General features: G+C 38.9%; 1 protein-coding gene across 1 annotated transcript; it reads left to right on the top strand.

The window, feature by feature from the left end:
* Nucleotides 1–23,101: 23,101 nt before the first annotated feature.
* LOC110888441 (secreted RxLR effector protein 161-like) lies at nucleotides 23,102–23,629 on the top strand. Its single transcript, XM_022135967.1, has one exon. It carries the CDS (start codon nucleotides 23,102–23,104, stop codon nucleotides 23,627–23,629), a length of 528 nt encoding a protein of 175 aa, XP_021991659.1.
* The last annotated feature ends 595 nt before the right edge of the window (nucleotides 23,630–24,224 follow it).

The following is a 24,224-nucleotide window of genomic DNA, read 5'->3' as shown; positions in this document are numbered from 1 at the left end:
GAAGGACCTTCAAGTCCTGTACAGGAGGCGAACTCAGCACCAGCTGCACCAACTTCGCCACCATTTGGGTATGACCACCCAATACCTGCGTACATGGGTCCGACGGCTTACAACCCGTTCGAACCGTCATCTCAAGCACATTACAACTACAACTATGAGCGCGACCCATATGTGGTAGCGGCTAGGTATAATGCCCGCTATCCCAACGGAGCTCATGGAAACATGGGAGTACCGGACTACTCAGCTCATGGGTACCCAACACCTCCCAGACCTCCAGTTCCGCAACAGGCGCCACAACCACGTTTCTCTCCTCCCGAACAAGAAGAAATACTCCACTGTTTGAGCCGTGTGGAAAGAGACTTCGAGGAAGAACGTAAGAGCCACCGAGGATTCCTCAAGGGCTTAGCAAACCTACTGAAGGGCAAGAAGAAGAAACGTGACCATTAATCCTTATGTATGTTCTAATGTAATGTTTATTTTAAATAAGTCCCTGCGTGGACATTTATCGTATTTCAGTCCCTACGTGGACTTATCTTTAGTCCCTACGTGGACACTTATCTTGTATTAGTCCCTGCGTGGATTTGTTTCTTATTTTAACCTCTATGTAGGTAAGTACTGTTTAAAAAGACCCGTTTAGGGCGGTGTGTAATCGTATTAAAATTTTGGAATGTTATATTATGAATTTCATTTTGTTATTACTAAATATGAAATAAATCAAAAAAAAATCATTCCTTTTTAATTTGATCTGCCTAAATAAAGAATCTTCAGAGTGAAACCTAGCCAGGTGTCTTTTAAGATCCGGGCAAGATGGTAAGACCTAATTAAAAGATTCAGATCCCCTGTTAACCTCTGTAAGCATGTTAACAATCATGGCAGATGTGATTCGTTAAAATTACACACGCCATTCTTATACAAGAATCCTTAAGGGATTCCAAAGCCCAAATTAATGATATAATAAATCATGGGTTAAATCATCAATAAAGATGATCACTTGTTAAACATCCATAAGCGATGTAGTGCCTACGGGCCATACATATTGTCATAATAAGGCAAAAGACAGTGGTGGTTTAGGACTCCCTGTCAGAAGGAGTAAAAGGACTACGGTTCAAACCTTCATACCTTGATTCTCTGTAATCTCGGCTCGTATTATAATAACGTCCTCGTGACTAGGCTTTTATGCCACTAGCATTATTAATTGTGATTAGGATAAGTATGTTCAAATCCTAAATATGAAGTGAGTAACAAATTAACCGGATATGGTTTTCGTTACCATGGTTAATGAATTGCCATAAAAGACAATTCAATAATAAACTCCTAAATAGAATTTTCATTATCTTCTGCAGCAGATACAAGCTACTATGGCGAATCCTAATGGAGGAAATAGTCATACAAATGAAGATGATTATGATAATGCCCAAATAAATCTAACGGGCGCTCAACTCAAGGCTCTTGTCGACAACGCTGTGCAAGCAGCTCTAGATCGACAATATACAGAATCTCGAAGCAGAACAGTTTCCAAACCACCATCAAAGCAAAGACACACTCAAAAACCCACAGCAAACCACTATCCAAACCCAAGAAGGACGACGATAACCACTCGTCCAAGCCCAAAAAGGACGACGACAATCACTCGTCGAATGAAAATAGTGTTCGTCGCGAAAGGGAGTATACTGATGCTTCCCGTGCCAGGGGCTGCACATACAAGTACTTCGTATCTTGTAAACCCCGAGACTTTACGGGGGAGAAGGGTGCCGTCGAATGTATGACATGGTTGGATGAGATGGACACAGTGGTGGACATCAGTGGCTGCGCTGAAAGGGATGTAGTGAAGTTTGTGTCGCAGTCGTTTAAGGGCGAGGCCCTAGCTTGGTGGAGGGCGCTGGTTCAGGCCTCGGGAAAAGCTGTGCTTTACAGCATGACGTGGGAGGAATTCGTTTCTCTCATCAAAGAAAATTACTGTCCTCAGCATGAGGTGGAGAAGATAGAGTCCGATTTTGTGTCATTGGTGATGACAAATCTGGACTGCCAGGCCTACTTGAAGAGCTTCAATACGATATCTCGCTTGGTTCCTTATCTAGTCACCCCGGAACCAAGGAGGATTGCTCGTTTTATCGGGGGGTTAGAACCCGCGATAAAGGCTAGTGTGAAGGCCTCTCGGCCAACGACCTTCAGGTCTGTGACTGCTCTCTTTGTCCCTCACAATGGACTCGGTCCGACTGAGATCGCAGAGGAACAAGGAGGCCGAAAAGAGGAAGCGTGAGGATGATACCTCGCGGAGGTTGGGAAAGAAGCACCGTGGGAACGGTGATGGCAAGAGAGGAACAGAGGCGAGAAAAGATGGGCAACAAACCGGAGAGAAGCCCAAATGCAAAAACTGCCAAAAATTCCACTTTGGGAAATGCAGGTTTGGGCCGAACTCCCAGTCCCAGTCAAAAACGCATACTTGTGGACTGTGCAAGTCCAAAGACCACAAGACTGTGGACTGTAAGAAGATTAAAGACGCGACCTGCTACAACTGTAGTGAGAAGGGGCACATCAGGAGCAACTGCCCCAAGCTCGCCAAGCAGACCGAGGAAACCAAAAAGAGTAACGCTAGAGTCTTCAAAATGGATGTGAAGGAAGCGTTGCAGGACGACAACGTAATCACAGGTACTTTTCTCGTGAATAATATATTTGCAAGAGTACTTTTCGATTCAGGCGCTGATAAATCCTTTGTAGACCAAAAATTTTGCAAGTTGCTAAACATGCCTATCAAAACCCTAAATGTGAAATACGAAGTAGAGCTAGCAGACGGCAATGTAGAAACCGTCTCCACTATATTAGAGGGATGTATGATGTCCATTAAGAACCATTCTTTTCCTCTATCTCTACTTCCCTTTAATCTAGCTGGTTTTGACATCGTTCTAGGCATGGACTGGTTATCACACAACCAGGCCCAGATCGTCTGCAATAGAAAGCAAATTGTGCTAAAGACCCCGACTGGTGAATCGCTCACCATTCGAGGGGATACGCAGTATGGATTGTCCGAGAACGTAACTATGCTCAAAGCTTCAAGATGCTTAAAAAGGGGCTGTGTCATCTACATGGCACAAGTGATTATTGAAGAGCCCAAATCAAGGATAGAAGACATTCCTGTCATTGCGGAGTATCCAGAAGTTTTCCCCGAAGATCTACCTGGGTTGCCACCAGATAGGCAGGTGGAATTCAGAATAGATATCATCCCTGGAGCAGCTCCTATTGCTAGAGCACCCTACAGGCTAGCACCGACTGAAATGAAAGAATTGAGGACCCAGCTGGATGAACTGTTAGCAAAAGGATTCATCAAGCCTAGTTCGTCTCCCTGGGGAGCACCTGTCCTATTTGTGAAGAAAAAGGACGGATCGATGCGTCTGTGCATCGATTATCGTGAACTTAATAAAGTCACGATAAAGAATAGATACCCATTGCCAAGGATCGACGATTTGTTTGATCAATTGCAAGGGGCTAGCTATTTCTCAAAGATCGACTTGAGGTCGGGCTACTATCAGCTGAAGGTCAGAGATGAATACGTACACAAAACAGCATTTAGGACTCGCTACGGTCACTACGAGTTCCTAGTGATGCCTTTCGGGCTCACAAATGCACCGGCTGCGTTCATGGATCTCATGAATCGCGTCTGCAAGCCGTACTTGGACAAATTTGTCATCGTGTTCATCGACGACATTCTTATATATTCAAGGAATAAAGCCGACCAGGAGAAACACCTACGATGTATTCTCGAATTGCTGCATCGCGAGAAACTCTATGCCAAATTCTCTAAATGCGAATTCTGGCTACGAGAAGTCCAATTTCTTGGACATGTCGTAAGCGAGCGTGGTATCCAGGTGGATCCCGCTAAGGTAGAGGCGGTCATGAATTGGCAAGAGCCAAAGACGCCCACAGAGATCCGTAGTTTCCTGGGATTGGCAGGATACTACAGAAGATTCATTGAGAATTTCTCAAGGATTGCTGCGCCCTTAACTTCTCTAACCAAGAAGAAGGAAAAGTTTATTTAGGGCCCTAAGCAGCAAGAATCCTTTGATATTTTGAAACAAAGGATGAGCAACGCTCCTGTGTTGACGCTACCAGAAGGTACTGAAGAGTTCGTAGTTTACTGCGACGCGTCACACACCGGCATGGGGTGTGTGCTCATGTAGAAAGGCAAAGTGATTGCCTATGCTTCAAGGCAGTTAAAGGTGCACGAAAAGAATTACACCACCCATGACTTGGAGCTGGGTGCCGTTGTATTCGCGCTAAAACTGTGGAGGCATTATCTATACGGAATCAAGTTTGTGATCTATTCAGATCACAAAAGCCTTCAACATCTGTTCAACCAGAAGGAGCTAAACATGAGGCAACGCCGTTGGATGGAGACCTTAAATGATTACGATTGTGAGATCAAGTACCATCCCGGCAAAGCGAATGTAGTCGCTGATGCCCTGAGCCGGAAAGAAAGGATGAAACCCATCCGAATCAATGCTAGGAGAATGGAAGTAAAGAATAACTTGATTGAAAAGATATTAGCTGCACAGCGAGAGGCTGTGTTGGAAGCTAATTATCATAAGGAAAAGTTAGGAGTAACTGAGGAGCAGTTAACTCTTCACAAGGATGGACTTTTGAGATTGAATGGGCGGATATGGGTTCCTATTTATGGAGGACTACGAGACGTTATCCTCCAGGAAGCCCATAGTTCCAAATATTCTGTCCATCCCGGAGCAGATAAAATGTATCAGAATTTAAAGGCAAACTATTGGTGGATAGGCTTGAAAAAGTTTGTAGCCGCTTATGTAGCCAAATGCTTAACTTGTGCGCAAGTCAAGGCTGAGCATCAAAAGCCATCTGGCTTGCTACAACAGCCTGAACCTCCTGAATGGAAATGGGAGTGTGTAACTATGGATTTTATCACCAAGTTACCAAAAACGAGCAAAGGAAACGACACAATATGGGTTATAGTCGATAGACTGACTAAGTCAGCTCATTTCTTACCCATTAAGGAGACTTATAGCTCCGACACTTTAGCCCAGCTGTATGTTGATAAGATTGTGGCCTTACATGGCATACCTGTATCTATTATCTCTGATAGGGATACTAGGTACACGTCACATTTCTGGAAGAGTTTCCAACAATCTTTGGGCACACGTTTGAATTTCAGTACGGCTTACCATCCTCAGACAGACGGTCAGAGTGAGCGTACTATTCAAACGTTAGAAGACATGCTGCGAGCATGTGCTATCGATTTAGGTGGTAGTTGGGATAAGAACCTACCCCTAATCGAATTCTCCTACAACAATAGCTACCATACCAGCATAAAGGCTGCGCCTTTCGAGGCATTATAGGGTAGGAAGTGTAGATCGCCTGTTTGTTGGGCGGAAGTGGGAGAGGTCCAATTATCAGGACCAGAGATAGTTTTCGAGACAACGGACAAGATTGTCCAGATTCGGGAACGTCTCAAGGCTGCCCGTGATAGGCAGAAAAGCTACGCTGACCGAAAGCGTAAGGATTTTCACTTCGATGTAGGTGAAAAAGTGTTGCTAAAGGTATCACCCTGGAAGGGGGTGATGCGCTTCGGTAAGAAGGGTAAACTGAGCCCGCGATACATAGGACCTTTTGAGGTTATCGAACGGGTCGGGTCAGTTGCCTATAAATTAAACTTACCAGAAGAGCTCAATGGAATTCATAATGTGTTCCACATCTGCAATCTAAAGAAGTGCTTCGCTGATGAATCATTAGTGATCCCACACACAGATGTGCATATAGATGAGAGCTTGAAGTTTGTGGAGAAGCCCCTGTCGATTGAAGACCGACAGGTGAAAAAGCTTCGAAGAAAGCATGTACCGATAGTAAAGGTCAAATGGGATGCCCGGAGAGGTCCCGAATTCACGTGGGAAGTTGAATCCACGATGAAGGAGAAATATCCCTATTTGTTTGAGTAAATCTCGGGTCGAGATTTATTTTAAGGGGGTGAGGATGTAACACCTCGAAATTTTGTGTCCAATAATGTATTGACACGTGTCTTGAGTTTACACGTGGCATTTAATATTTAATAAAGGACTAAAATTGACAAACCTTGAAAGTATGTAAATTCGAGGGTGATAAATGTCAAACAAGAGTAAATATACTGTACAGTAACCCTAACGATGCTCGTACCTTCAAATGAATAAATCATGGATCGTACGGAAGCGAAACGCGGAAGAAAGTGAGAGATTACAAGCTGCGGGGGTTAACTGTGTCAACATGTTTAATTATACCTCTGAGTGACCCTTTGACGTACCCAAGGCTTTGTAACAGTAAAATACGCTCACTAGAAAATACAGTATAAATTCCGCGAAGTTCCGTTTTGAAACGAGAAAGTTATGACCAAATTCGTACGAGAAGGGTTAAAAGCGTCAACAATGAAAGTTAAGGCTGTTCGAATAATTAATAAAGATAACCGGGGACTTAACAGTACGGGTAAATAACACGAGGCCCTTAGTTGTAAATAATCAAGGGCCAAATCGCAAAGTTACCCCTTCAAACCCGAAAGGTCAGGTTATTAATTACCAAAGATTTCGTTACTAATTACAAGATTTTGATAATCATTACAAAAAGATTGAAAAAGATTTAAACACAACCTTTACGGACCGCAAGGGTCCTGCCTTACGGACCGTAAAGGGGTGAATGATTAAGCTTGTCTCCGCCACAGGCTTACGGACCGCAAGGCCCAAGCCATACGGTCCGTAAGCGATGCCCAGCGACAGAAAGTTGGCTGTTGGCTGTTTAAAGCGGTAAAACATTTAAGAATGGGTTTCCCAGAGGTATGGGCGTCCCCTACTCGACCCATAGCACCTTAGGACACCTGCCATTCATCCATACTCATTTGTAGTGTGTGTTGTAATGATCTAGAGGCAAGTTGTGTACTATAAATAGGCATACATGGTTCACTATTAGAACACACCTCAAAACTCACCTTCTGATCATTCTTGAAGCTCCCAAATGTTCTTCTCTAGTTCTAAGTCTTACATCAAGTCTCTGTAAGTATGCCAAACCTTCTGTGGCTTTGTTTTTGCTTAGTTTAGCCTAAAAGTCAATCCGTCGTAACTAACGATTGACTTTGCGATAAATCACGAATGGTCCAGTGAATTCTCGAATCAAAAGTAGTTATGTGTTGATATTTATGTGGGTAATAAACCTCTAAAAGGGTTCCCCCTGATCACCACTCTAACTATGTCAAATGTCGAGTCAAACGTGCACTTAAAAAGTCAACAGAAAGCCATTTTTGCGATTTTGTACATAATCTGTAATGTATATGCTATGAAACCTGTTTTGATGATCATAAAACATGATAATAAGTATATAAACTCATCTAAGCATGTTTGATCCGACCGTTTGCTATATTGACCCGGTTCGGAGCCGAATGTCGCAAAAGTTTGACTTTTGCTTTGACTTCAGTTCTGACCCGTTTTAGTGCAATGTAGATATGCCTTAGGACTCTCTTAGGACCAGGTCACGTGATGGTATCACCCTCTGTGACCGGTCCGTTGTTTGTCCGAGTCTTTTACGCATTTCCATTAATTACTTAAAAGTTGACCGTAACGCCCTTTTTAAAATAAAACGAGTATTTTGGACACGTGAAGGGACCATAACCTTGCTTACTAAATTCTAAGCATGTCCCTAAAGTTTCACGCCAATCCGAGGTCTAGAATGGGAGTTATGCTAAAAAGCGCATTTATAAGAAACTTTTGTAATAAACGGCGCAATTAGCATAACGCCTACCTAAACCAAGATTTCGTCACCAAAACTTTTACCCACTGTAGTAAAATAATATTTGGGATTTTTAAAGATTTTTAATTAATTTTAACCTGCTCATAACCTGCGGTTATGGCTACGGTTCGGTAAATACCGAATATGCCCTTTTCGGCCAAAACTTGAGTTCTACAAGGTCTTTTGACCCGATTCCAGTTGCTACTGATTTTAATTAATAAATAAAGTATTTTACACTTATTAAACTGATCGAGAAACTCAGGTTTCCTGTAGAACTCAGAAAGCCCTTTAAAAGTCCTTAAAATGACTGGAAAACCCCTACGGGGCGTATAATGAACTAAAACTCGTTACGGGCATTATGGAAGGTATCCTACTGATACCACAACCTCTTTAAAGTATATTGACTTAGGAAAACAGTGTAGGACTCCTACGGTTACCCGTTGCGTCAATTGCGCGCACGGTTCGGCTTATGTAACTAGTTTACATAAATTAGCCGATACGGGTCAAACCATATCATTTTGACCCCAAAATCCAGAGTGTGAATATTAAACCCATATAAAACAAGTCTCCGAACTTGTTGGGTCAGAATCACATTCCGTTCTCGGTTTTCGCCTTTCACGCGATTAAACCGTATCTATCCCTCGAAGCTAACCGGTCTAGGCTACGGCTAATGTAACGACCCGTTAGGATTCTAATAGGTTATTTTAAAACCTTCGTTCCAGAATAAGGAGCCCCAGTAAAAGATATATGTGATTTAACTGATTAAGGACAATACTTGCAAAGGTAAATACTTTTAACTTATTTTCCCTTATACGGGCTTGGGTTACGGTATATAAAATACTGCTTGATTGAGCATCAAATCTTCCATCGCTTAGGTGGTTAATTGAATAATTTGATCGGCTCATTTAAACAGTCTTGTTACTTAAAAGCCTTTGGGGGGTTAATGACCATGTCCCGGATATCCTTGGCATCATTTTACGAAATGGCCACGACCTCGACACCCGGGTGTAGGCGTACACCCGGTATGATGTCTATACTATTAAAAGACGTAGCCGATGGTTTACCCACCTCGGTTTTACGCAATGTGGTGTGTCTATTGATCTTTAACCCGGGATAGATTCGGGCTACTGAACGCAAAGAAGGAACATGTAAATCGTTCACAAGATTATAATTTTAAATAATTCTCCCAAGTTATAAAAAATTTTTTGTGCCTCGTGCATTCAAATCAATTTTATTAAACATTTTACAAAAGTGTCGGTTGAATGTATTTACCAGTGTAAACTGACGTATTTTCCCAAAAAGATTAAGTGCAGATACTACACGTAATCGGCTGGCAATAGCTCCTTAGCATCTTAAGAAGTCTCGCAAGCTTGATGTCTTATCTGTTGAACAACATTTTTATTTATTTTGATCCCTCCTGTGGATACTATTCAACTACTTGTGATACATTTGATATTACAGTAAATGGTTGAATTATATTTATCTTTATGCTTCCGCTGTGCATTTATATATTGTGGTTTGACTATATTGTTGCCAACTACGTCACGATAATCCCCACCGGGCCCACCGGTGATACCCGTGGAAATCGGGGTGTGACAGAAATGTAGACCGAAAACTACTCTTCGCCATAGTCTCTTTTGCTCGGTTTGGAATCTCCAGCCCTGTTTGGCTAGAAGGCTTGTATTGAAATCCAACAAAGAACCCAAGCCCAGCCCACCATCTTTTAGAGGGCCAACAACACTTTGCCACTTAACCCACACCATCTTTGATTTTTCCAAAGAACCACCCCAAATTTTTTTTTTTTTGCCTTAATCGTTCCAATTTTTCGATGACACATTAAGGTGCTTTGAATAATGAGAAATAGTATGTTGGAAGACCATCAAGGACGGACTTTATAAGAGTTAATCTTCCACCGACCGAAAGAGTCGATGCCTTCCATTGCGATAACCGAGTTTCAAACGCTTCGATCACCGGACTCAAATTGGATTATTTGAATGCCAAATTGAGAAAACAAACATTCTATGAATATGCAATTAAGTAAATCAAATATATATAAGAAAATAAAGAAAATGCATGAGTTTTTAGCCAAAATGGTATTCTATAAGAAAACTATTTATCAAGGGTCTATCTATTTGCACACCAACATGGCTATTTGCACATCAAACCCTACCTGTCCCTACGCTGCGTATAGAGTTATACGCAGCGTATAAGTTGCATAGAATTCAGAGCCTGCCCAACAAATATTGGCATAGACAACCAGGGTTGATATACGTTGCATATAGAGCTATACGTAGAGTATATAATGCATCAGAATTTTGTTTGGTTATTTTGATGTATTTATGGTATAAATCCTCACCCGGTTCTAACATTAAATCGCTTAAAATATATAAACGTTAATGTTATATCATTAATATAATATACCGTTAAATTTTTTCTTGAAAAACGTACATACGGTTCGAAAAACATATATAGGTCCCGTATAGGCCTATAGGCATATACAAGACCTATAGGGAACCTATACGAGACTTATACTGTACACTATACGATACGATACGATGCAATATGATACAATACTATAGGATACCATAGAACACTCGTATAGGCCTATAGGTGTAGTATAGATCCCGTATAGGCCTATAGGCATATACAAGACCTATATGAGACTTACACGAGGTTTATACGAGACTTATACCATACAATACGATACTTAAAAATGTTTTTTTAACGTACCTATTATAGAACTTTGCTAAAACGATAAATAATGAATAAAATTGTTTTCTAAAAAAAACATCCTTTATATACGCTCCGTATAGATCTACACGTGGCGTATATAAAGGGTCAAAAAGATAATTTTACCACAGGTTTGGGGTTAAAAAAACTACCCTTTATATATGTTGCGTATAGGTCTATAGGCAGCGTATATAAAGGGTCAAAAAGACATTGTTACCCCTATTTTGGGTTGTGTACAGCCTCCAATCCAGGGGTAAAATGGTCTTTTTTACTATACGCCGCGTATAGCCCTGTATGTGGCGTATATATGGGGCAAGTTTGGTAAAAAAAGACCGTTTTACCCCTGGGTTGGGGGCTATACGCAGCCCAAACCAGGGGTAAAATTATCTTTTCGACCCTTTTTATATGTTGCGTATAGACCTATACGCAGCGTATGTAAAGGTTTTTTTTAGAAACACTTATAAAATATTGATGGTTTTAGAAGTACATGTCCCGTATTGATGGTTTTAAAATATTGATGGTTTTATAAAAAAAAGTTTTCTATTTTAAATAAATTAACAAAGTAAGTATTTCTTACAATCTTTTTATACAACATTAATCATTTTTATACAATAAATATCGTATCGTATCGTATATATGTAGTATTGGTCACGTATTGACCTCGTATAAGCATATAAGTCTGATATCGTATCGTATAGCGTAGTACATGTCCCGTATAGGTGTAGTATCGTATAGTATAAGTCCCGTATAAGCCTCGTATAGAACTATAGATGTAGTATCGTATGCATATACAAGACCTATAAGGGACATATACGAGATTTATACTACACTATACGATATGATATAACACCCATATAGGCCTATAGGTGTAGTATAGGTCTCGTATAGTACTATAGGTGTGGTTTAGGTCCCGTATAGGCCTATAGGCATATACAAGACCTATAGGGAACCTATACGAGAGTTATACTATAGGTGTGGTTTAGTATGGAAACGATGTAATATATTCAAACCGTACCCGAGTATTTCAAAATAACTGACGTTAAAAAATTTAAAACTGCTATAATATTTTAATTTAAACGGTATAGTATGGAAACACGGTAGAATATATTTGAACCATACACGAGTAAATTAACAAAATTAACAGTATAAAAATCTTAAACGGTATAATATTCGAACCGCACCGAGACTTGGTATAATAATTTATTTTAAACAGAATAGTATTGAAACGGTATAATATATTCGAACCGTATCTGGATATTTCAAAATATTTAACGGTTTTAATTTAAACGTTATAGTATGGAAACGGTATAATATATTCGAACCGTACACAAGTATTTAAAAATAATTAACGGTATGATATTTAAATGTTTATAGCATTCGAACCGCACTAGACGTGGTATAATAATTTAATTTAAACAATAACAATATAATATATTTGAACCATATATACGCTTTTCAAAAAAATTTAACGGTCTATAATATTAGGGAGAGGATCATGAGAAAACTACATATAAATGAAAAAACTAGAAAACTAACTAAAAAAGCCTAAAAAGCTAAAAAACATACCAAAAAATTTCATTTTTTACAATTTTTTTAATTAAAAATCACTATTTTTTTATATAAAAAATTTCAAAAAAAAAAAAAAAAACTTGTACTACACATGTGCATTATATGTGTACTACACATGTGCATTACATGCTTAAAATTAGCTTTTTGAGTCTAGTTTAGCTTTTAGGTAGCGTTTGGTATGAAGTAATGGAAGGTGGAATGGAATGGATCATTTTGATGGAATGAAAAAGAAACATGTTTGGTTATAATGTGGTAATGGAATGGAGCATTCCAAAGGAATGCAACTCCTTCCAAATATAATAATTTCTATTCCTTGGTATGTAGGTGTTTTTTTTCCATTCCTTCAAGGAATGAAAAGAAATATGTTATTATTATTATTATTATTATTATACTTATACTTTTATTTGTATTTATATTTATATTTATATTTATATTTATTAATATTCATACTAATATTATTAATTTTTTATCATTAATATATTTTTATAATTATTGATGAGGCAATTATATTGGTCATTTTTAATACAGTTGTGTTTCGTTGCTTCATTTTTTTTGTTTATCAAATTGTATAAAGTAATGATTCATTCTATTCACATATGAGTAACCAAACATCACAATGGAATGGAATGATCCATTTCATTCCGTTGTCCATTCCATTACCTCGTTCATTCCATTCTCTCATCTATTCCATTACATCATACCAAACAGACCCTTAAGGTTAGTGTTTTTGGAGGTTTAGGATTAGGATTAGGTTTTTGGGTGTGGAAGGGAGGGGGGTTTAGGTTTTGGGGGGTGGGGGTTTAGATTTTTTTTGGGTTTATGTTTAGGGTTTAGTTTTAGGTTTTCGGGAGGAGGGTGGGGGGTTTAGGTTTTTGGGGAGTGGTTGGGGGGGGGGGGGTTAGGCTTTTGGTGGGAGGGTGAATTTAGGTTTTTGGGCAGTGGGGGTGGGGGGCTTTAGGTTCTTTGCGGGTGTCGGTAGGGGGTGTGTTAAGTGGTTTAGACTTTCAATATTAGTGCACATGTGCAGTACAATTTTTTTTTTGAAATTTTTTCATATATAAAAAATAGCGATTTTTTAATAAAAAATTGTACAAAAAATCTTGGTATGTTTTTTTAGGTTTTTTAGTTAGTTTTTTGGTTTTCTCATTTAAACTAGTTTTCTCATAATCCATCCCCTATAATATTAATGATATAACATTAACGATTATATATTTTAAGCGATTTAACGTAGGAACCAGGTGAGAATTTATACCACAAATTCATCGAAATAACCAAACAAAATTCTGATGGGTTACATACGCTGCGTATATCTCTATACGCAACGTATATAAACCATGGTTGTCTGTGCCAATGATTACTGGGCAGGCTCTAAATTCTATGCAACTTATACGTTGCGTATAGCTCTATACGCAGCGAATATAAACCCTAAGTGTGCAAATAGGCTGCCTTGTGGTCGGGGGGGGGGGGGGGGTGTTTAGGTTTTTGGGAGGTGGGGGTGGGAGGGTGAATTTATAGGTTTTTGGGGGGTGTCGGTGGGGGGTGGGTTAAGTGGTTTAGGCATTCCGTATTAGTGCACATGTGCAGTACAAATTTTTTTTTAAAATTTTTTTTCATATATAAAAAATAGCGATTTTTTAATAAAAAAATTGTAAAAAAAATCTTTGTGTGTTTTTTTTAGGTTTTTTTTAGGTTTTTTTAAGGTTTTTTTTAGTTAGTTTTTTGGTTTTCTCATTTAAACTAGTTTTCTCATGATCCATCCCCTATAATATTAATGATATAACATTAACGGTTATATATTTTAAGCGATTTAACGTTGGAACCGGGTGAGAATTTATACCACAAATACATCAAATAACCAAAAAAATTCTGATGGGTTATATACGCTGCACATATCTCTATACGCAACATATATAAACCCTGGTTGTCTGTGCCAATGATTGCTGGGCAGGCTCTAAATTCTGTGCAACTTATACGCTGCGTATAGCTCTATACGCAGCGTATATAAACCCTAAGTGTGCAAATATGCAGCCTTGGTATGTGGATAGTTTGTGCCTTTATCAAATAGGTGTTATTGTAAAATATTTGGAAATTAGTTGGCTGATAACCAAACTGGATTCTTCTTTGAAATTTTGGATGACTTTTGTAAACGAAGGCATAATAACTTCGGTCAAGAAAACTATGAATTTGGTGATTAATTTCTTTAGGAACAAAAGAAAACGTGAATGTAATTGCCGAAGGAGATGGCCATAAAAGTTTATTTCCAAAAGTCATCAAAGAAGGTGATTAAAAGATGTATATTTGCCGGAGGGTGTTTTAAGATTGCACGTAGCGGGCACCATGCCAAGTTACCACCATCCTCTCTATTCAACCATTAAATTTGAGAGGGGCGCACCAAGGGGCTCACGCCCCCTTTATCATTATGCCATCAACAAACGTGAAGGGTATAGAGTTTAATAGCGAGTTATGTGGTGCCACATCTGACATCACCTACACTTTCTAGTTAACCGACTAGACCCTTGTGAATAAGTAGTTTGGTTAAAGCTCTACTACTTTCATGACAATGACATGATACTAACTTTTTCACTTTTTAGTTAACTCGTCACATATAATCTAAGGTTAGTGAAAACTAAAGGGGTGTGTGTACCCTTTTGATTAATACTTATAAACAATTATTTCAATTTATTTTATTTTATTTTTATAACAGCTAGTTTCATTTTATTAACGAAAATTAACTAGAAGCTAGAGGCCGAATTAGACCATGTTTACACCAAGATTAGACCTTATTTCAAAACAGTATTTTAGTAAATATTTTTAAAACAATACCTATCAGATATATAGTTTCTTTTAGAAACAACATTTTGGGTAAAATCCAAACATACATACTAACAGCAAAAATATCTTGGACTTTGAATTGATTCTTCCCCTGTGGTTGCAAAAAAAAGCTTGTCGGCCGTCAATGTCGATTTTGAAAAGAAAAAAAAATCAACCAAATTGGTATTGTATTATTTTATTTCTTTTTAAGCACTTTTCTCTTTTTCGTTAGGACTAAGTTCTTACTTTTTTTTATTCTTCTTGGATTTGTTGGAATAACTTCGCAAATGCATATTAATGTAATTACGTTACGGATCTCTATGTCAATATGCAAGCTTTATTCATAAATAATTGTTTATAAAGTTGCATGTATTATAGTTACCTAAATAGAAAATGACTCAGATGTCGAGAAAACTAGATTAGTTGAATCTAGTAAAAAAAAATCTATATAAATTTCAATGTTACATTAATTAATTGTACGAAGTTAACTTTAAATATGAGCATTAGATTTTGAACAATGAGCATATCCTGATCAACATAGTATCGATAACACATAACAGTGACAATTTTTTTTATATATAGTATACTTGTTTGTTATATTCTACATAGTATTAAAGCACAAAATCGGTGGCTTTTACGCCATCGACCCTCCTCTTTTCATTAAAATATAAGGCCACCCCTTACACTTTTCAATAAAATACAAGGCTATCTCAACATTGAGAAATAATGTTTTAGCCTTTACTCTATACAATATAATAAATCCAACCCCTAGCTTTGCAAAATGGTATTTTTAATCCCTATTTCATTTTACTGGCACCCCCAATACTTTAAAAGTTTACATTCTTAACTCTTTTTCTCTTAATTTTACGTTTTTTTCCCAAAGTTTCGCCACATTGCAATTTTAGTTCCTTGGCTTTACAAACGTCAACGTTTAATCCCTCATGTTTCTAATATTTTAGCTTTACCCATGTACCATATATAATATGCGTTTTTGACATGTTATTTTCTTTAATGATCTTCATTCACTAATTTCTTTAATTTTTTTTTTTCTTTTACTTGAAAAAAATTAACTTTTTACGTGCAGATTTTTATGTAGGTATCCGTATAAATTCTATTTGATCTATTTTTAGACGAAAACTTATCTTAGGAAATGAGTCAGTGCAAGTATAATACGTTTTTACATACCATAGCGAGTGTCGTTAAATATAATATATTTTCATTCGATGGTATAAATTCGAGTTACTCTGCGTTTCTGTGTTTTCTATTTTTTAAAGCTATAATAAGCCCCTTTTCATTGTTGCACATCGGTCGCGTTACATAGCACTTGCGCTAATCCATTTGATATTAACAATAAACTCGTGCCGCGATGCGTGCGGGTTTATTTACTAGTTCATACACATATCCAACAATTAAGTAAACCCGATTCATCCACCACTTTTTATAACTCACAATTCAACTAAGAGTCCACTCCTGACAGTGGTTATTGGTTGGGGTGCTAAACGGGTCATGTTTGTGGGTTAGCAGGTTTAACCCGACTCGAACCCGAAAATTTTACCCGAACCCGACCCGAACCCAAAAATTTGTCATACATATGAACCTGAACTCGACCCGAATATTCGTGGGTTGACCCGAACACGACCCGTTCAACCCGAATTTTTTTAATTTTTTTGCCACAAATTAATATATTAAATTAAAATTTACTTTAAAAACTCAAATGTATATAATACAATTACATTTAATTTATAAAAATTTATATGAATTTCTCTTTAAAGTTATAATCATGGCATAAAATACACACCCAATTTAATTTATAACATAAAACGTGCTGTAAAAAAATATAACATAATACAAAGAGGTTAAACGGGTCAACCCGCCAACCTGACTTGGTTGACCCGATTCCGACCCATTTAGCTAAACGGGTTCGCGGGTTCAACCTGAAACTGACCCGCACCCGTTTAGACTAAACCTAAACCAGCAAATTTCGTGTTAGGTTCGTATCATGTTTTTCAGGTCGTGTAAGAAATTAACACCCTTATAGATATAATGTTCACCCTAGTTGCAATTGTATAATAGCTGTGTGAAAAGCTATCTATTGATACAAGCTTTACTTTCTATTATTTAAACATTACCATTTTTTCTTGAACGGTAAATTTGGATCGCTGACAATCTACTAGAGTATTATCGTGTCATCTGCGGAACCAACTGATCATATTTATGTTCACTAAGCAATAATACCTATACACCAATTCAGGAGAAAACCCAATAAATCTGGAAAAACCCCCTTGTGATAATCGAACACAGGTCTTAAAGGTCCTTAAGCCTTAAACCTTACAATTTCTAATTAAAATGCCAAAACAACAAATTACAAGCAAATGACAAGTAAACAGACAACAAACTCCACTGCAACCACCTTTTAAATTCCAAAAGAGTAAATTGCCATTTTAGTCTTTGGGTTTTGTCCAAATTTGCCATTTTAGTCCAAATAGTTTTTTTTGCCTCTGGTTCCCTGACTTTTACATTTTGTTACCATTTTGATCATTTTGTCTAACTCCATCCAAAAACCCAGTTTGTAACAGGGGTATTTTGGGGATTTCCTTAAAAAATGTTTTCAGTTGCCATTTTGATCCAATTCCAAAAAACCAAAAAAATTCCAAAAAATTCAAAAAAATCTAAAAAAAACTAAAATGGTTTCGACGCGAACCGTTTCGACGCGAACCGTTTCGACCCGTACCGTTTCGACGCGAACCGTTTCGAACCGAACCGTTTCGACGCGAACCGTTTTGAACCGAACCGTTTCGACCCGTACCGTATCGAACCGAACCGTTTCGACGCGAACCGTTTCGAACCGTACCGTTTCGACCCGTACCGTATCGAACCAAACCGTTTCGAAGCGAACCGTTTCGAGCTGAACCGTTTCGACACGAACCGTTTCGACCCGTACCGTTTCGAACCCGAACCGTTTCGAGCCGAACCGTTTCGACACGAAGCGTTTCGACGGTACGGTTCGAAACGGTACGGGTCGAAACGCTTCGCGTCGACTCGAAACGGTTCGGGTTCGAAACGGTACGGGTCGAAACGTTTCGTGCCGAAACATTTAATGAGTTTTGGATTTTTTTTAGAATTTTTTTGATTTTTAGATTTTTTTGAATTTTTATGATTTTTTAGAATTTTTTTGATTTTTAGATTTTTTTGAATTTTTTGGAATTTTTTTGATTTTTTGAAAACATTTTTTAAGGAAATCCCCAAAATACCCCTGTTACAAACTGGGTTTTTGGATGGAGTTAAACAAAATGATCAAAATGGCAACAAAATGTAAAAGTCAGGGACCCAGAGACAAAAAAAAAAAATTATTTAGACTAAAATGACAAATTTAGACAAAACTCAGGGACTAAAATGACAATTTACTCATTGCAAAACCTTACCATTTGATATTAAAAATTAAAGTGTTGTTATAGAAGGCATAAAACAATAATAAAAATGCCAATGAGGCATTGCTTCATTTGATGGTAACACATTATTAACAAATGTCAAATAGATAGTTGGCATCACTTCTTGGACAGCCTAGCTACCCACATGCTCCCTCCTTTTATTATCTTTTTTTCTTCTGCTAATACATTTGTTATTATTATTTTTAAAAAATAGCTCAGCAAACACAAACGTCTCATTGGTTTTCCCACAAACTTATTTCTGAAGTTTCATTCAGTCCATCCATTCCCAAACAATCTCTCTCCCACTCTCTCTAGCTCTCTCACTCTCTCTCAGGTTCTCTCTCACTCATATTGTCTATTTCTGTGTATAAAGATGGTTGTTTTATGATATTTATTTATATTTTTTGTGAAGAAGAGAAAATTAGGATATTTCATGTTGTGATGATTGATAGGTTCAAAGGACATGGCAAGTGAGGCACCAAGCTGGGCTGATCAATGGGGTGCTGGTGGGATCGGTGCTATAGAAGACGAAAAGGCGGACGTTAAGAAAGAAGATGATGGCAAAAAGAAGGGCTCAACCGCGTTTGGTAAAGCAAGTTCTGTAGCAAAAGAGGGGGCCAAGAAACTCAAGAATAGCACATCGAGTGGGATCAAATGGATTAAAAATAAATGCCAAAAGAAGAGTTCTAATGCAGATTCTGATTGATAGAACCCTTTTGGCGTTTGATTTGTAACAAGATTGTGTAATCAAGATTTAAAATTGTATCATTCATTCATTTCATGTTTCCTTTGGTTAATGAAAGTTATGTTGTATACATGTTTAATTATGATATTGTGTATCAAGACAGAATATGTTCGTTTGCTAAATGCTAACGCTCATCAGTGATGCTATATGAACAGATAATGATAGACAAGAACTCAAGAAAGTATGTCATATTATTTCACTAAAATGTTAGAACACTTATGAGAATGTTTCAAAGTTCTTTTTTCACAAACGATTAATGGTGGTTTCAGTATATGTGTCAGAAAGAAGACAAGAATTTATAGTATAGGGGCTAATGTGTAACATGGTGTCATATATAAACACCTCTCTTGTAAACCATAATGGAGAATTCCTTTTTCCATCAAATACAAGCCTTTGTTTTTCTCTATACCGTGTGACATGGTATCAGAGCAGAGTTTATGATCCTTGAAAACTCTGTTCATCAATCTCAAACCAGCAAAAGCAAAACCAAAACCAGAAATCGTTCAACAATTTCAAACAAATCAATCGTTCAACCAAACCAGGACAAATCGTTCAAAAACATCAATTGCGGCCCGTCTTTCTATACTCGAACGCTCCTCTCCGGCAATCGAATACTCCAGTTCATCTCTTTCTCCGTCTTTCCAATCTGTGATTTATCCGTTTTTTTCGTTGCCTCTGGCGGTAACAGTCACGTCTTTCGCCGTCAAAAAACACTTAATCCCTTCATCAGTTCCCACGAACCCTTCGTCGCGAACCCTTCACTCACGAACATTGGTCTTCGTCGCGAACCCTTCACTCGCGAACATTCCATTCTTCAACGAACATTCAACCTCCAACCTCCAACGAACATTTTTCAACGAACCCTTCAACGAACATTCAACCTCCAACGAAGATTCAATCTTCGTCAAAACCCCAACGAAGACTCAATCTTCAAAACCCCCAACGAACCATTCATTCTTCGTCAAACAAGTTTCCCAACGAAGATTCATTCTTCGTCAAACAGTTCATCCACGAAACATTCCTTTCTCCGGTCGCTGGTGGCTCGACGAAGAGGAGAAGACAGGCTTAGTGTGCGAGCTCGCTATCTCTCCCGGCTTGACCTCTTGCCCTAAGTCGATCTTTCGATCCTTCCATTCGCTTCCGGGATTCGGTTCTGTTCGGCCCTTTGGATCTGTTGCTAGCCGGTTCCTCTTCTCGATTGCTTAGTAGGTCTGATATTGGTCGCGGCTATCGTTATAGTGCAGCTTGACTGATTCGAATCGTATTAACCTTTCATAGAGTTGGTTCATCGGCTAGGTGTTCCTCGGCTCCTTTCTTCGTCAATTCCTTCTTCACCCACCTATCAGTCTTCCGCAAACTCCACAGAAGCTTCTAACAGCTCCTGTTTCAACCTTTTTTAAAAAAATAAAAAGAAAAAAAACAAATTTTTACAAGATGGTTAATCAGAGGAACTATGAGTTGTTGAAAGACTATCCATCAACAAGTGGAGAAGCCTATTTAACAACATAGGAAAGTAGTGATCAAGTCAGTCCTTGGATCTTTGATTGTGGAGCCACTGATACGATGACGTACGAACCATCGGATTCGTCTCTACAAAGAGACCAAACAGAACCCACATCAAAACGGCAAATGGCGAAAATGTCTTAGTAAAGGGAGGAGGAACTGTTGAAATATCTCCCAATCTGAGACTGTCAAACTGTTTATATGTTCCTTCGTTAACACACAAGCTATTATCAATAAGTCATGTTACAAAGGAACTCAACTGCACAGTTCTAATGCACCCTCATTTTTGTATCTTACAAGACATCAGAACTGGAAAGATAATTGGGCGTGGTACTGAACGACAGGGCTTATACTATGTGGATGAGATGACTCAGTTAGGGACCGCAATGCTTACTCACGGAACAAAGAGTAGAGAAGCATGGCTTTGGCATAGACGATTAGGGCATCCTTCCGCATGATATCTGCACCTGTTACTTCCCGAACTCTTCCCGTCGAACATCACATTAGACTGTGAAACCTATGCCTTAGCCAAAAGCCATAAGAAACCATTCAAACCGAGTAACACCAGAGTCAGTGAATCGTTTTCCCTAATACATTCAGATGTTTGGGGCCCAGCTGAAACTAATGGAGGTCAGAATTTCCGGTTCTTTCTACTATTTGTTGATGATTGTACCCGTATGACATGGGTGTATTTTAAAAAAGACAAATCTGAAGTCTTTGACAAATTCAGACTGTTCTACACCAGGGTCCAAACTCAATTCAAAACCAACATTCAGATCTTACGATATGACAATGGAGGAGAGTATGTTAATAACCCCACGAAACATTTTATTCAAGAGAAGGGAATGATCCACCAAACCACGTGCCCAAAACACCTAGAACAAAATGGTGCAGTTGAGCGGAAAAATGGCATTCTGGTAAAAATGGCCAGAGCCCTTATGCTTGAATCCAGAGTTCCTAAGTCCTTTTGGCCCGAAGCTATAAACACAGCTGTGTATCTCCTTAACCGTTTAGCAACCAAAGCACTTGATCTAAAGACTCCCCTAGATACCTTATCTACATTCACTAAACTACCTCCACCATATACCCTTCCACCTCGAGTATTTGGGTGTACAGCCTTTCCCCATATACCCAAAACTGAACGATCCAAACTTGACCCATGCGCCGAGAAATGTGTCTTTGTTGGTTATGGGGTGAATCAGAAAGGATACAGATGCTATAATCCATTACGACGTCGTGTAATTACCACTGTCCACTGTGATTTTCTTGAAACAGAATATTACTATCAGTCCCATCTCAGTGGTCAGGGGGAGATAGAGCATGAGGACTCACTGAGATGGTTGAAGTGGATTCCATCCGCTAGCGAAGACGAGTCATCTCATACATCCACACATACTGAGCCTGTCGAAAGTCTCACCCAAGAATCACCCAGGTTGGTGTGCGAGGTAAGTGACTCTCAAAATCTTGGAAGTGTGATTGAACCAGACCCTAATAATCATGAAAGTCCTGAGGTAATGGAACAGGTGGAGATCGCTGAGCAAAACAACGCAGCCCAAAGGGAATTCGAATCTAACGAACAACATGATGGAGGCTCTGGAACAACACCGGGAACATATGTTTTACCTTCGAGAGCTAATAGAGGGGTTCCTCCAAAACGGTACTCCCCAGAAAGGATCCTGTAGCTAATACGGCCGGCAGGAACTTATCTAACAATGCGAAAGCATTTGTTACCTCCCTATACTCCGAACAAATACCTAGTTCCGTAAAGGAAACCCAAAGTCAGAAGAACTGGAAAGAAGCAATGGAAACGGAGATGCATGCGCTTATGAAAAACAACACATGGGAGAAGTGCAGCCTTCCTAAAGGAAAGAAAACAGTTGGATGCCGGTGGGTGTATACAATCAAATATAAGCCAGATGGTTCCACTGGGAGATACAAAGCACGACTTGTAGCCAAGGGTTACACTCAGACGTATGGGATCGATTACTCTAAGACTTTTTCTCCAGTTGCAAAAATGGACACCATCAAAGTCCTCTTCTCTATGGCAGCCAATAAGAACTGGCCTCTCCACCAGTTCGATGTTACAAATGCATTTCTCCATGGAGACCTAACGGAAGAAGTCTACATGGAAGCACCCCCTGGTTTTGGAGCGGGTTTTAAAGCAGGAGAAGTCTGTCGGTTGAAAAAGTCTTTATACGGGCTGAAACAGTCTCCTCGGGCATGGTTCGGAAAGTTCACTTTGGCCATGAAAGAATATGGGTATCACCAAAGTAATGCTGATCATACCCTGTTTGTCAAGAAAAGAAATGGTCTTGTAACGTGCTTGATCATATATGTAGATGACATGATTATTACCAGAAACGATGTAGAAGAAATAACACGGCTGAAAAAGAATCTGTTCTCAAAATTTGAAATGAAAAACCTTGGGAATCTCAAGTATTTCCTCGGAATAGAAGTCCTCAGGTCTATACGAGGAATCTTCATCTGCTAAAAGAAGTATGTCCTTGATCTCCTGGCAAAGACCGGGCTGATTGATTGTAAACCGGCGGAGACTCCAATGGTGGTGAATCACAACCTTCACATGGAACTTAATAGAGGGCTTGCAGACAAAGAAAGGTATCAACGGCTTGTGGGCAAGTTAATTTATCTCTCTCACACCCGGCTTGATATAGCTTACGCTGTTGGAGTAGTAAGCCAGTTCATGCACCAACCACAAGTTGCCCACATGGAAGCAGCTCAGAGAATTCTAAGGTATCTCAAAGGGACCGCATGCCATGGAGTGTTGTTCAAAACAAATGGACATTTAAATATTGAGCTCTACACTGATGCAGACTGGGCTGGAGATAAAGGAAACCGAAGGTCAACATCAGGATATTTTTCCTTAGTCGGTGGAAACCTGGTCACCTGGAGAAGTAAGAAGCAAAAGGTGGTTGCTCGGTCGAGTGCAGAAGCAGAATTTAGAGGTATAGCTCGAGGGTTAAGCGAAGTTCTTTGGATCAGGAAGCTACTAGAAGACATCGGCTTCTCTCAAAGGGAACCGAGCAAAATTATGTGTGATAATACGGCTGCAATTCAGATCTCATAAAACCCAGTTTAGCATGATCGAACGAAACACGTGGAGGTAGATCGTGTCATACCCCAACCGATGGCGGAATCATCGGGGCGCGGCACTGAGCGAAACAGATTGTCTAGAAGTTTCCATAACAATTATCATTACTATTCAATTTAAAGTAACATGTCCCATACCATGTCTCAAACAGTAAACAAATTATTACAGACAAAATCTAGTCAAATATTTCTGTTCCGACAACTCAGATTTAAATATAGAAATTATTTATCTGCTTCTAGAGACTCATGCTGCAAGATCTACAGACAACTATGCTCTAGACGCTTATTCTAGCCTCGCCTTCCTAGCAGCTAAGCATCCTAATTGCCTGTCACATACGTTAAAATAAAAGTCAATACACATAGTGTAAAGGTGAGCATACAAGTTTGATAATAGCATATAGAGTTCGAAATAGTTTACGCATAACCAGCACGTATACAGAGGAAAACGAAGCATGTTAATTATCGACATGGATCTATCGATACCAATGACTGCGGGTTGACTGCCCGAGGCAGTTCGCAATACATGATTACCACCGTAATCCATGCAAGTAATTATCCTTAAAAACCGCCGT

This window comes from Helianthus annuus, chromosome 16 (assembly GCF_002127325.2).
Source record: "Helianthus annuus cultivar XRQ/B chromosome 16, HanXRQr2.0-SUNRISE, whole genome shotgun sequence".
In the NCBI taxonomy this organism is placed as follows: Eukaryota; Viridiplantae; Streptophyta; class Magnoliopsida; order Asterales; family Asteraceae; genus Helianthus; species Helianthus annuus.
Note: the sequence above shows the minus strand (reverse complement) of the source record. Positions and strands in the feature narration are given on the sequence as shown.